This window comes from Setaria viridis, chromosome 7 (genome assembly GCF_005286985.2).
Source record: "Setaria viridis chromosome 7, Setaria_viridis_v4.0, whole genome shotgun sequence".
Lineage (NCBI taxonomy): Eukaryota > Viridiplantae > Streptophyta > Magnoliopsida > Poales > Poaceae > Setaria > Setaria viridis.
The window spans coordinates 23,365,836-23,378,862 of NC_048269.2; the positions used below are offsets into that span (position 1 = coordinate 23,365,836).

General features: G+C 49.2%; 1 protein-coding gene across 2 annotated transcripts; it reads left to right on the forward strand.

The window, feature by feature from the left end:
• The first annotated feature begins 7,675 nt into the window (after positions 1 to 7,675).
• LOC117864096 (protein NUCLEAR FUSION DEFECTIVE 4) lies at positions 7,676 to 13,027 on the forward strand. Of its 2 annotated transcripts, none has more exons than XM_034748100.2 (3): positions 7,676 to 8,378; positions 10,741 to 11,654; positions 12,055 to 13,027. In XM_034748100.2, the coding sequence occupies exons 1-3, from the start codon at positions 8,034 to 8,036 to the stop codon at positions 12,539 to 12,541; spliced, it is 1,746 nt and encodes a 581-aa protein (XP_034603991.1). In that variant the 5' UTR covers positions 7,676 to 8,033; the 3' UTR covers positions 12,542 to 13,027. The 2 variants fall into 2 exon arrangements, with proteins under 2 accessions (XP_034603991.1, XP_034603992.1); XM_034748101.2 differs by lacking the exon at positions 7,676 to 8,378 and adding an exon at positions 8,433 to 9,077.

A 13,027-nucleotide genomic window follows, 5' to 3' on the forward strand; every position in this document is an offset into this window, starting at 1 on the left:
CATCGAAGAAGCCCCGGATTTTGCGGTGACCAGAGCCGATTAAGGGAGCGGGAGCCAAAAAAATTGGCTCCCCGCAGCTCCATCCCGTTCGCTGGGCCACTCTTCCAAATTGCCTAGGGAGATGGGCGAGGTGGCTGGCGGCGCGGGTGAGCCGGGCCCTGAGGTGGCTGGCGACGCGGGCGAAGTGGGTGCGGTGGTCGGCGGCGGCAGATGCTAGGTGAGGGCAGAGGTTGACGGCGAAGTGGACGAGGTAGGGACTGATGTTGATGATGCGGGGACGAGGTGGGGACGGAGCACGACGACGGCAGGGGCGACGGCATGGCCCGCGGGGAGAGGCGGTAGCGAGCGCGGAGGCAAGGTGCAGCCTGCGAGGGAGAGGCGGCCGGCAACGAGCGTGGAAGGTGCGGTGGCGAGGCACGGCCTGCGGGGGGAGGTGGGAGGGCACGGAGGCGAGGAGCGCCTTGCGAGGGAGTGGCCGTCGGCAAGGAGGTGGATGGCGCCGGAGGTGAGGGAGAGCCGAAAAAAGAGATGAGAGGATAAGAAAGAGGGAGAAAGAGTGGGAAGGAAAAAGAGGAAAAAAGAATAAGAGAAAATTGGAAAAAGAAAAGAAAAAATCTAAGGGTATTTTGGACATTACATACTTTTTATCCATTTAAGCAACTCGGTAAAGTTATTTTACCGAACATTTTTCAGCCAGATGAACTGAAACTAAAAAATGTTACTTCACTAAAGAAGCCACAGCTGAAGCCGTTCCAACCACAACGACACCATTACGGTTGATGCCGAGCCCGACAGGATTCAAAGCAAAGTTGGAATCCGCTTTTGCCATCCAGGTGCGGTGCGGCAGTGCCTTCCCACCACTTTCCAACGGAACCGTGCGATGCACCATCTCCATGCTCATCGAGCTCCCCCAGAAGTGGAAGGCAAAAGGCGGCGGCGACCCCTCCCAGCGCGAGAAAAGCCAGACAGCATCCGCACGCGTGCGGGGTCGCCCGTCGCCGTCGAGAGTGGCTTCGCTAGCCGGGGGCCCGTAGCAGCGTCATCCCCTGCCGCCCGACGGCAGCATCATGCGGCAGGCCGCAGCACTGCTCGGTGCGGCATGCCTCTTGCTCGTTGCCTTTCCTGCCTGGCTTTCGGGGTGTTCCAGTGTCACCGGGCACTACAGTGCGCCCTGATACTTCCTGGTGCTTGCCTTTTGATCTCTTTCGTTTCGAAGGTGTCAAAAGATCTTTCTCGGCAGTAGTATACGGTGCACATGGTGTTCTTAAAATTATTAAAATATTGAACTGAATTGTGGGCTAAGTCGGCTAAGTCGGCATCTCCCATGTGTTTTAGAAAAAAACATTCATTTCCGCAATTAACTTTCTTCCGGTTCTGAAACCTCTTTACTATGAATGTATCTGATCCAATTAACTTCTTAAAAAAAACATGGCAGACAGTAAACACAATTTGTATGAGGTGAATATTTTTAGCCAAGTAAATTGCTTGAACCAGTTACTCTGAAATCGATAACGATAAGCTAATTCACTGAGTAGGTACTTTGCCAACACAGGTTGATATGAACCCTTTGAAATATAAAATCTCCAAGCTTTATCTTGTTGATCAGCTGGCAGTTCCTATATTTGAACACGTTTACCAGGGTCTCTCTCAAATTTAGTAGCTACAACTGGTGGATGCTCGGCAACCTCGGCTTCGATTGGTTCAGCAGTAGCAGCAACATTACTCTGATTATTAGGATTTTGTATATGATCATTATGAGTTTCCCCTTCTAGATAAGGAGCTTCCACTTCCACGTTACTCTGACCGCCTCGGCTTGCAATGGCTTCAATACAATTAGCACTTGAACCAATCGACTTAAAAAAGCTATTGATGGTCTTTCTCTTCTTCATATTATCTGAAATTAGAAAGGGAAATTTAGAATCACTGGTGACTGTTAATTAGATAAGAGAATATCACTGGATGATTTATGATTATGGATTACCTGCGGCAGTGTCAATTTGGATAGCGGCGGCGGCGTCGCGCAGCGTCTCAACTCTCACATCTGGTCTCCCAGTGGCCAGTCCGGCAGTACCAACGCCGCGCGGCCGCGGTGTCCGGCGAACTGGCGAAAGAGAAGACCGAAAGACCGAAGACGAACAGTCGAACGGACAGAGTCACGACGCTTGATGCTTCGTATTCCAAACAAGAATAAAGGGAGAAGGCGAGCAGCAGCTAGATAGGCTTAAATGGGCTGCTTCTTATTGGGCCTAAACCTAAAACCAATTAATGTTTGGAATGAATGGGAGGATGTGAGGAGCTAAACAGCTAATACGTACATTTATAACAGAGTCTACAGGATTAGTAGCGTGTCAGGGGTGCCACGCCCCCCCTCCCTCCGCCACTGTTGGGCGCGCGTGTGGTACTTTTTTTCTCTCGGATTCCACAGTCACCTGGCACAACGTGTCAGGGAGGTTACCTTCGAAATTGTCGAACTAGAGATTTTTAGGCAGCAGATACTATTGGTAATGTTAGTTTAATTCCTTGTCAATCAATCCTCACGTTTAAAACTTTAAATGGTCATACATGGCTGGTGTTGGTGTTGTGTAGTACTACTAGAATTTATCACGTCCGACGTAAGGCGTGGAGTAGTATACAATATACAAACTGAAGGAATCGATGAAGTCTCATCAATATAACGAGGCAAAATATTAACTTTGTAACAAATGTAGCTTGTAGATACATATTTGTACATAGAGGTACTCAGGTATAGATCAAGTGTACCAGGAGGTCATGTGCGGTGTGCCCATGGCGCATGCCTCCTGTTCCAAATTTAGATTGTTTTGATATTTTAAAATATAGATAAATAAAAGTAATGAATTTAGAAAAATCAAAACAATCGAACGAGGGAGTGCTTGCATGGAACGAGGGCACGCGTCGTAGACCAGTGAGATAAAAAGATAAACATCGCGTCCTGATCTGGACCATGCACGGGACGGCTTCTCTGGTTTCGATCGGTTGATGTACAAGAATGCAACGCATACAAAATTTGAAGCCAATGTTCGTCGTGTACGCTGTACCGAGGAGCAGGTATGGGTCTCTAAACGATAGGAATGCGGCGACGTTATCCAAAACAACGATAGGAATGCGAACATTTCGTCGTCTGGGCGTGTGCCGAACGAGATCTCGATCAACGACGCTCCGCCGTTTCGTCCCCTCGCTTCCCGATGGGATAGCATGCACTCGCCATCCCGGCATCCAGCACGTGTGTGGAAACGACGGCCATGGCCCCCATGCATCAGAGACGAGGAGAGCACTGCGCGGCAGGCCGGCATAGTTTTCCAAATGGGCCGCCCGACCCTAGTCCGGCACTAACCCATCCTGGCCCGGCACTAATAGGCCCGGCACTATTAGGCCCGAAGGGTTTTCGTGCCGGGCTGGGCTGGCACTGCGTGCCGAGGAGGCAGTCCAGGCCCGGCCTGACGACCTTTTTATCGGGCCGGGCCAGCCCACAACACGACGGGCCATGCCGTGCTAGTGCCCGGCCCGGCACTAGCAGCGGCGGCCGGCTCCGCAGACGGTCGGCCCCCGGCGGCGGCGGCCGGCCCACCGCGTCGGCCCCTGGCGGCGGCGGCGGCCGGCCCCCCGCATCAGCCCCTGGCGACGGCGGCGACGGCCGGTCCCCCGCGGACGGCGGCGACGGCCGGCCCCCCGCGTCAGCCCCTGGCGGCGGCGGCGGCGGCCGGTCCCCCGCGGACGGTGGCGGCGGCCGGCCCCCCGCGTCGGCCATTGGCGGCGTCGGCTGGCGCCCCGCGCAGAGAAGCAGGAAGGTCGGGAGGAGCTGGGAGTCTGGAATCTTGGGGAAATGGGGAAAATTGAAAGGATAAGTTAGGGTTCTACATTTATATGGTAGTTAGATCGGGCTGCATCGGGCCGGCCAAAAAATCGTGCCGGGCTCGTGCTGGCCCAGCGTGCCGGGGAGGCGGCCCAGGCCCGGCACTATCATCGTGCCGGGCCAGCCCTGGCACTATTCACTTCGTGCCAGGCCCGTGCTCGTGCCGTGCTTTTTAGTGTCGGACCTCGGGCCGCCCAACGGGTCTGGCCCATTTGGAAATCTTTACAGGCCGGTCCTCCGTCCTTGTCGAATCGATCATTGCCCTGAGCCCTCATGGCCGCTATTCACGTACGCCTTCTTCACTCCGCTCCCTTCTGTCCGGTTAGGTGCATGATTGAACGAACCGATGCGTCGATCAGTCTCGACGGATCGCGCGGCGGGCCCCTGACCCTGACCCTCATCCCGCCCCCGCGCCGCCGATAGATCGGCCGCGCCTGACGATCGGGGCCGGGGCAAAGCAGAGGCCAAAACGGCCTCTGGCGCCTCGGAAAGGCCGCTTTGATTCTAGCCCTGCTGTGCTGTCCTCGCGCTGATCCGATCCATACCCCGTAGGCAGCTAATAAGCCAACTGGTTCGCATCACCGCTTCCGATTCGCTCCGAATCGGGTCGATGGGGACGCCTAGTAAGCCGATCGATCGTTCTCTGCCCGATGCGCGCAGCGCGCGGCTGCTGCTCGAGCTCGAGCCATCCGTATCCTTTGGACCTTTCGCGTGACGCGCGACACGTCAGTCCCAGGTTGTCACTGCCTGCGAGTCTTGTCCGTGTCGGCAGAACCACCGACAACACCCAACGTAAGGGTCTAATGGGCGATCAAAAGCCAAAAGGAAGGATTGAAGGAATATGGTATTCATGTCATTCAATTTTTGTCCTGCGTGTTGGGGTGTCGAGGGAGGCAGGCAAGGGCGGACAAGAGAGGGTTCGTCGTCGACAGGGGCGCACGCGCCAGCAGGTGGGAGGCACGCTCGTCAGTGATCAGATTGGAGATTGCATCTTCGCCGCGCTAGGCTAGCTGCTAGCTGCCAAGGGATCATGCCACTTCTTTTTTAGCGAATTCGACTCACGACACCCTCGAAAAGGTGGTAACGAAGCGTATAAGGTTACCAGCGCCAGGTTGTTCTTGTTCATGCACATGACAGTCCTGTAAAAGAAATATCCCCTCCCATAATAAAGAAAAGGTTACGTGAGCCAATTCTCGATCGGTCGGCAGTCGATTGTTTTCGATTCCGATCGTAGTTCCAGATAGCCAATACGGAGCCGCGGCCCCTTATCACCCGGGAGCCCCGAAGAATGATGATAGCTGAACGGGTCATCGTCGTCCTACCCCCGAAACAAACTGTCAGCGTCTCCCCGGCTCCGCTTACCTGTAGAATCTCTTCCCTTATAAAAAAACCGCTCATCATTGTTGCACACGGCACGGGCGTTCGCAGAAAAATGGCAACAACTCCTGCGCGCCGTCGCAGAAAAATGGCAAGAATTCCTGAAGCCACGCGATGTCGTGATGATACTACTATGCCTGGACAAAAGTAATCAGTGGCTCTTCCATAGTTCCATGTGCGGGTGCGGCGTGTCGCGCCGACACGTCGTCGCATCGCAGGCGAATAATTGAGAAAATGTCCTGTCGGAGAGGAAGACACGGAGTAGAGTATACTAGTAGTATATTGCTAATGCTTGGCAGTACAATGATTTGCTTTCTATAATTCGGTCCTCGTCAGAGAAGGCATATTCTGCACAAGGGGGCGTTGGATCTTCTGATGCCAAGTAGGGCCGGATAGAGCGAAGGCGAAACATCCTTATCTCTGTCAGCAGCTTGTATCATTAGCTAGGTTTCTTGCTCCCTTGAAGAGTTTTCTTATACAAAGAAAAAAGGACTAAACTGAAATAGATTTATGTACATCATTTCGTTTCTTTGCTTTGGTTCCGGTTGTCGTGCATATCTGCAATTTACCAACTGATCGCTGTTTGCCAGCTTAAGCAGCAAATCATATGTACTGTGCATTCAGTTTTGTAAGGAGACAGCAATCATACGAATATATAAAGCCTTTCAGCAGCAGCTCGCGGTATCGGTGCAGCTGTCCTCTTTTTGCTAAAAGTACAGTGCACAGCTAAGAAGGGGCAGAATTATTTTAATGAATGCTGCTAGACATTACCGAGTTTACTGCATAAAACAGAAATAAATACTAAAAAGTAGAATAGCTTTAACGAATGGCACTAGACGTTACCGAGTTTACCAAATAATAAAACACAAATAAATACTAAAAGGATGGATTTATTTTAACAAATGGCACTAGACGTTACTAAGTTTACCGAATAAAACATAAATAAATATAATCATCAAAGATTAACGGTCTGAATTATCCAGAGTGAATATAATTGGCTAACCCAGCAAGGATATTTTGAAGGTACAAATGTCATTTATATATATAGTCATATAGAACCTCGATTGCAAAAAACGCCGCTACAATAATAATGCGACAAGGCAAAAGAAAAGCAACATGAGAAGTGAGAACCCCCACCACCTGGATGGACAAAAAAAAAACGTGGATGGCTTCTTTCTAGAATAAATCGGCGCACAACTAGGATTAAAGCAGTGGCGAAGAACAGCTATGACAATATCTTGTTCACAGCATGTAGAGTGTTGTTTAGATGCGCGGACGTGGCTGAAGCGAAGGCGAAAGCTTGTGAAGAAGAAACTCGACTAGCAAGGGCTCGTGACCATCAGGTCAAGCTGTGCAAGAATGGTTAAGGCGTCGTGGAAGAAGGAAGATAAATCAGAACTTAGCTTCATAGTTGCCGGGGCAATAGAACAAACGAAACTATTCGAGAATGGAGAGTAACACATGTGAAAAGAGAGTGTAATTTAGTCGTAAATGAATTAGCCTTATTAGTTATGCAGATTGTGCGTACGGAAGTATGCTTCGGCCAAGCGCCTCCTAGTTAATAAAACTCCCTTTATTTGGAAAGAAAAGAACACTGACCTTTACCAACAGTTTTTTTTTATAAATGGCCTACGATTTTATTATATTTATAAATAACTAGCAGGCAGTTTAGTAAAGAAAGCTAGCTGTCCTGTCCACTTAGAGCAACTCCGAAAGCTACCCATCAAGGACCGAAAGTCCGAAACGCGCTCTTCGACGCCCACAGCCGCGACTCCCTCGCCATCTTCCAGGCCGCCCTGTGCCACCTGGACGAGCAGCGCAAGGCCAGGGGCAAAGGCGTCGCAGCCTCCTCCCGGCCCGACCCTGGCGCCGCGGCCGCCTCGGCTGAGCCCGACCTTCCTCGCCTCCTTACGCACACGCTGGAGCCGTGACCAAATTCCTCCAACCCCGACCTTCCCCACCTCCCAACGCACATGCCGGAGCCGCTTCTAGCCCAAGCGGAGCTTCTCCCTTGCCGGCAATCGCGGATCTCGCGGACGCCAGGCCGCCATTGCCGCCGAGCTCGACCTCACCGTGGACAGCTCGCCTTGCGACAGGTTCCACGACGGCGACAGCGCAGCCACGGCCGCGACGACCCCGTGGACGCAGCTCCTCTTCGAGGAGCCGGTCAGCTCGACGTGGCCGGGGAGCTTCCGGATGAGGACGCAGCCTGAGCCGCCGAGTTGCTCTTATAACCTATCAGCACAGTAGTTGATCACGCATTCATTCATCATGTAGGGTGCTTCCAAACTCCCCTTTCGCAGAGCTGAAGACGACAGCAACATCCATCGCGGCCGGAAGTCCAGAACCGAAAGAAAAACACGGCTAGGATTCCTCCTGCTCGGCGGGCACGGGGCACGTTTTTTTTTTTTTTTGAACATAGGGCACGGGGCACGTACTCGCTACTCAGACTGACTAGTCCACCCAAATTCCTGTTCCCAGACGCCCGCCACGAAAAGGAAGCGAACGAAATCCCAATCGCGAGAATTGGCCGCCCCGCAGGTCCCGGGAGCCTCACAGCATCTTATATCCCACTGACGCAGCGAGCCCGGCCAGCCACCAGCCCAACGCGGCGAACGCACTGAGGAAGCCATACCGCCGCCGCCGCTGTAGGCACGCACGCCCGTGCGGCGCACAGCTGCCACACTGCCCATTGCCACGCCCTGACCTCGCCAGTCAGCCGCTGCTAGGTGGAGAGGAGAGGAGAGGAGAGGAGAGGAGATCAGGAACCTTGAGCTGCGGCGGCATGGCGGGGGGAGGAGGGCCAGGGCCGGGGAAGGTGAAGGCGGGGAGACGGCCGCCGTGGGTGGGGCTGGCGGCGGCGGTGTGGGTGCAGGTGGCTGCGGGGAGCGCCTACGTGTTCCCTCTCTACTCGCACGCCGTCAAGGAGGCGCTCGGGTACGACCAGAAGGCGCTCACCATGCTCGGCGTCGGCAACGACGTCGGCGAGAACGTGGGGCTCCTCCCGGGGGTGCTCGCCAACCGCCTCCCGCCATGGCTCATCCTCGTCATCGGCTCCGCCTGCGCCTTCTTCGGCTTCGGCACGCTCTGGCTCGCCGTCACCAAGACTGTCGCCATGCCGTACTGGGTGGTACGCTCCCCCTCGCCTGACCTGTGTGCTTCCTTCGCGTGCTGTTTTGGGCCATTTGTCATTGCTTTGCTTGATTCGATGAGTTCTGCATGCCGTGGGGGTTATGATTTCCTGCGACGATGCGCACTAGTGTGATTGTGTGATGTACGAGCTAATTGGGGCTTTGTTCTTAGACATTAGCTCTCAACTTTCCACTTTCAGAGTGTGATTTAAACTAAAATCTAGTTTGTGTTTTCAACCCTTTTTTTTCAGTTGATTTTTTGAGCAAATGTATTGTAAAGTGTGTTAGCTGCCATACTTTAAGGACATAGTTTATGCTGTTTTATTTGGAGTAAGTAGTAAATCATTGTGTCCACATGTGCATGTTTGTTAATTGTATGATTGATGGTAACACCAGCACATATTTTCTTATTCAAGGGCACGGAGCTAGATATGATATGTTTTTCCTTTGTTGCTGACACGTAGAATGCTTGCTTTGGTTGATAAGTTGCTTATTGATGCTTTGACCAATCATTCCTTTAAGTGGAAGGAATTGGTTTCAACGGTGGACCATGCAATAAATCCCAACATGTGTGCTTTCCTTGTATGATGTTTTGGGCCATTTGTCTTTACTTTGTGCTTCATTTGCTGCCTGCTCCATGCCATGGGGGATGTCTACCATTGCCAGCGACATTGCATAAGTTCTGGGTGATGAATGAGGTATTTGGAGCCTATACTCATTGGTTTTTCAAGTCTCCAGTGTCTAGTTCCCTTAATTAAAACATTCCAATTTCTATTTCTACCATTTCTTTATCCTCTTTGTGTCACTTTCTAAATGTATGTTGTTGGTTGAGCAAGTTTCGTGGGTGTAGCTGGCAAGATTTAATGATATTTTAGTTTATGCATTGTTGTTTCAAGTAAATAAATCATTGTGTCCACATGTGCGTATTACTTAATTGTGTAATTGATGTTGGCACAGCTAGATATTTTCCCTTTCCAAGGTGCCGTGAAGCTGGATACGATCTGAAAATTTTCCTTACTGCAACCATGTTGAATTCGTGTCTTGGTCACAATCTCTCTTATTGTTGTTTTTGGCCAACCCTTTCTACCAGTGGGGGCCATGCCTCACTATTGTACCGTGCTGCAAATCCAGAATCTTAGTTCTGTTGAATTCGTCAAATCCTTGAGATGTATTCCCACCCCAGTAGTTTGATTTGCAGAGATTTGATAGGAGCGATATCTTTATTGGTACCGTGTTTCGGTAAGATTTGTGACTTGGCTTCAGTAGTCACAAAGATCTGAAGTTGACTTAAATTATTCTGTTTTATTAGGTTATCTGCGAGGCACTTTTATTGCTTAGTTCAACTTGGTTTTAATTTATAGCTTCAGGAAAGATTGGCTATCCTGGTAAAACTACACATCATAATTATTAATTGAAAAAGCAATGGTTGTTGCTGGTCTCTAACTCTGGAGTGGATTCTGAATGTATTCCATGTATACTGAATCATGTTATGATCGAGGAGTGTTTGTCAAAGAAATGATTAAGGATGGAAGGTGCATTATTACCTAAAACCAACGTTGATGAATAAGTACAAAATACTTTATTGGAAGTTATTGTTTGTTTCTCATAAGCTATTCAGGTATCGTTGAGTTACTCTGATTGGAGATAATATTGTGCGTGTTGGGCCGTTGCATATTGTTCTTTCTGAAAAAAATGGGAAACTGTAATCATGACATAACCTTGACTATTGGAGGATTGTTGTAAGCCACAAGTTTACAAAATCTGTAGTCATATCATGAGCAATAGGAGCTTATAACCAAATACATGCATTTAACAGAAAAATGGGAGTGATATTAGGTGATGCCATGACAGTGCTTCAGCTAATCACCTGTGTTTTCAGCACAACTCATTGACAGCACTAGGCAGAATTCCTGTACAGTTGGTTCCTATGTGTGGTGCTGTGTGTCTAAGGTTGAGCTCAGCTAGCTGTGGCATGCGGTGGGTGCTTGAGCACTAGAGGTTTGAAGAGAGGAGATCGCAAGTAGTTAGATGAATGCCTTTTATCATCAGGGAGCTGCATCGGCATGGTTATCCTGTTAGTGATCTCCAGTACCGAGACTCAAGCAAAAGCACTCATAGATTAGTTGGAGATTCAGAACGTGAGACTTAATGCTCACCATATGGCTTGTCATGACAATTTTTTTTTCCAATTTTGCCAATGACGTTATCTTTTGGCATCCCATAAAAAGTAGTTATATCTCGTCATTAGTTTTCTTGTGATGCTGTCATTTGTTGCAAAATCAATATGCTTTTATTTTCAGAATCCTTACCAGATTTAGCTTCTTCCTTTGTTTCTTGACAAATTTTATCGGATGCTTGCAGTTGTGGATAGCTTTATGTGTTGGTACGAACAGCAGTGCATGGTTGGGCACTGCTGCTCTTGTGACCAACATGAGGAATTTTCCTCTCAGCCGAGGCACTGTTGCTGGTCTCATCAAGGGTTATGTTGCTGTTAGTGCTGCTGTCTACACAGAAACATTTAATGGAATGCTAGGGAATTCACCCACAAATCTCTTGCTGTTGCTTGCCTTGGGGATCCCTACGGCTTGTATTGTGGTGATGTATTTTGTTAGGCCTTGCACTCCATCACTGGACGAGGACAACTCAACAGAACACAGCCATTTCATGTACACACAAATCTCAAGTGTGGTTCTCGGCATATACCTTATGGTAGCTACAATACTTGGTGATACTTTGAAACTAAGTCAGGCTGTCACCTACCTTTTGTTTGGTATAATGATACTTTTGCTCCTTGCTCCACTTGCCATACCCATAAAGATGACATTTTATCCAAACAAACAAACAAAGGAAAAGCCCAGCACCCTTGCTCCATCTTATTCAACTGACAGTTTATCTGGTGCGGATCCAGAGAACTCAGAACCACTTCTGGGCAGCGCCTCAACAATACTTGTAACAGGTACCAATGAATCCGATGACAGTACTGATTTGGATGTTCTATTGGCAGTGGGTGAGGGAGCAGTGAATTTGAAAAAGAAAAGAGGGCCAAGGAGGGGGGATGATTTCACATTCCTTGAAGCCTTAGTGAAAGCAGACTTCTGGCTACTGTTTATTGTATACTTTTGTGGAGTTGGCACAGGAGTCACTGTTCTCAACAACCTGGCTCAGATTGGAATGTCTGTTGGTGCTAATGACACCACTATTTTGTTGTGCCTCTTTGGCTTCTGCAACTTCATTGGGCGTATCCTTGGTGGATCTGTCTCTGAATATTTTGTAAGGTAAGCTCCTTTTAACGAGTTTGCAAACCCCCCCTTTCACAGCATTTTCAATAAGTGGATTACTGAAATATACTGATGAGGCAGCTGTATGCATGGAAACCTAACTAACATTACATGAAGTAGTAAGGTTTCGATATTTCTTTACTGGTATTGCTGAATTGCTCCATGGCAAGCAACTATTACTTACTGCACTTCTGCGTCTCTTCTAACTCTTAACGAGCCACTAATACAGTGTTGGCTGTTGATCACTATCTCTACCATTATGCTTTTTTTGAGGAAAATCTCTACCATTATGTTTGCATATGTTTTGGTTGAATCCGTTATTTTTGTTTAAAAAAATTGAGTACGTATATGATCTGCTACTTCTGGAAAAGAATGGCTAATACCTGATATTTTGCAGGTCAAGGATGCTTCCTCGTCCATTTTGGATGATGTGCACACAAATTATAATGGTGGTAACCTTCCTGCTCTTTGCAACTGGTCTTCATAGCTTGATCTATGTTTCGGTTACACTCCTGGGGATATGCTACGGGGTCCAATTCGCCGTCATGATACCAACCGTCTCGGAGCTTTTCGGGCTGAAGGACTTTGGCCTGATGTACAACTTCATGCTGTTGGTGAATCCGCTTGGTGCATTCTTTTTCTCGGCTCTTCTTGCTGGCTACATCTATGACAAGGAGGCGGCAAGGCAGCACCCAGGTGTGCTGGAGCCTTCGAACTGCTATGGGCCTGATTGCTTCAGAGTCACCTTCCATGTCTGTGGCATCGTGTGCTGCTGTGGAACCCTGTTGAGCGTGCTCTTCATAGCGAGGATAAAGCCAGTCTATCAGATGCTCTACGCAAGCGGGTCGTTCAGGCATCCACGGAGCCAACAGCAGCTCCATTGATGATGCATGTACAATCATGTCAAGAAGAAACATTGAGGTTTGGGACTGAGCATAATGTTACGAGGTAAATTATATGCTGGATGCCGTGATCTGGTGTTGTATTGCATTATGGCGCTTGGTTTGCTCCTGTTTGTATGGGAGAGTGGTTTTGATTTCATTTATCCCTGTTCTGTAAAGGGCGCCACTCGCCAGTCTAGTAGATAGCATACAGGGAATGATCAATATATACCGGTCAATCAGGCTGCCTATAATTTGGTATTTATATGGCAGCTCTTGTATATCAGCAAGTTTGAGGATGTCATACAGCGAATGTATCTTATTTATTTCACTGTCTTCAACCCTCCATTCTAGTTCAAACCTTGTGATCTCTGGGTCTAACCAAGTGCACTCCATTGAATATTGGATGGCGAAGTTGTACGGTGCCAATAAGCTAGGTTAGGTGTTTCCTGTACTCTGCAGAGTGGAAAAGATACATTGTTGGATTCA

Excerpts from the sequence above, each read along its gene's own strand:
- LOC117864096 (XM_034748100.2), top strand. The coding sequence starts at position 8,034 with ATGGCGGGGGGAGGAGGGCCAGGGCCGGGGAAGGTGAAGGCGGGGAGA. Across the intron at positions 8,379-10,740 it reads TCGCCATGCCGTACTGGGTG|TTGTGGATAGCTTTATGTGT; the intron begins GTACGCTCCCCC and ends GGATGCTTGCAG. Across the intron at positions 11,655-12,054 it reads GTCTCTGAATATTTTGTAAG|GTCAAGGATGCTTCCTCGTC; the intron begins GTAAGCTCCTTT and ends GATATTTTGCAG.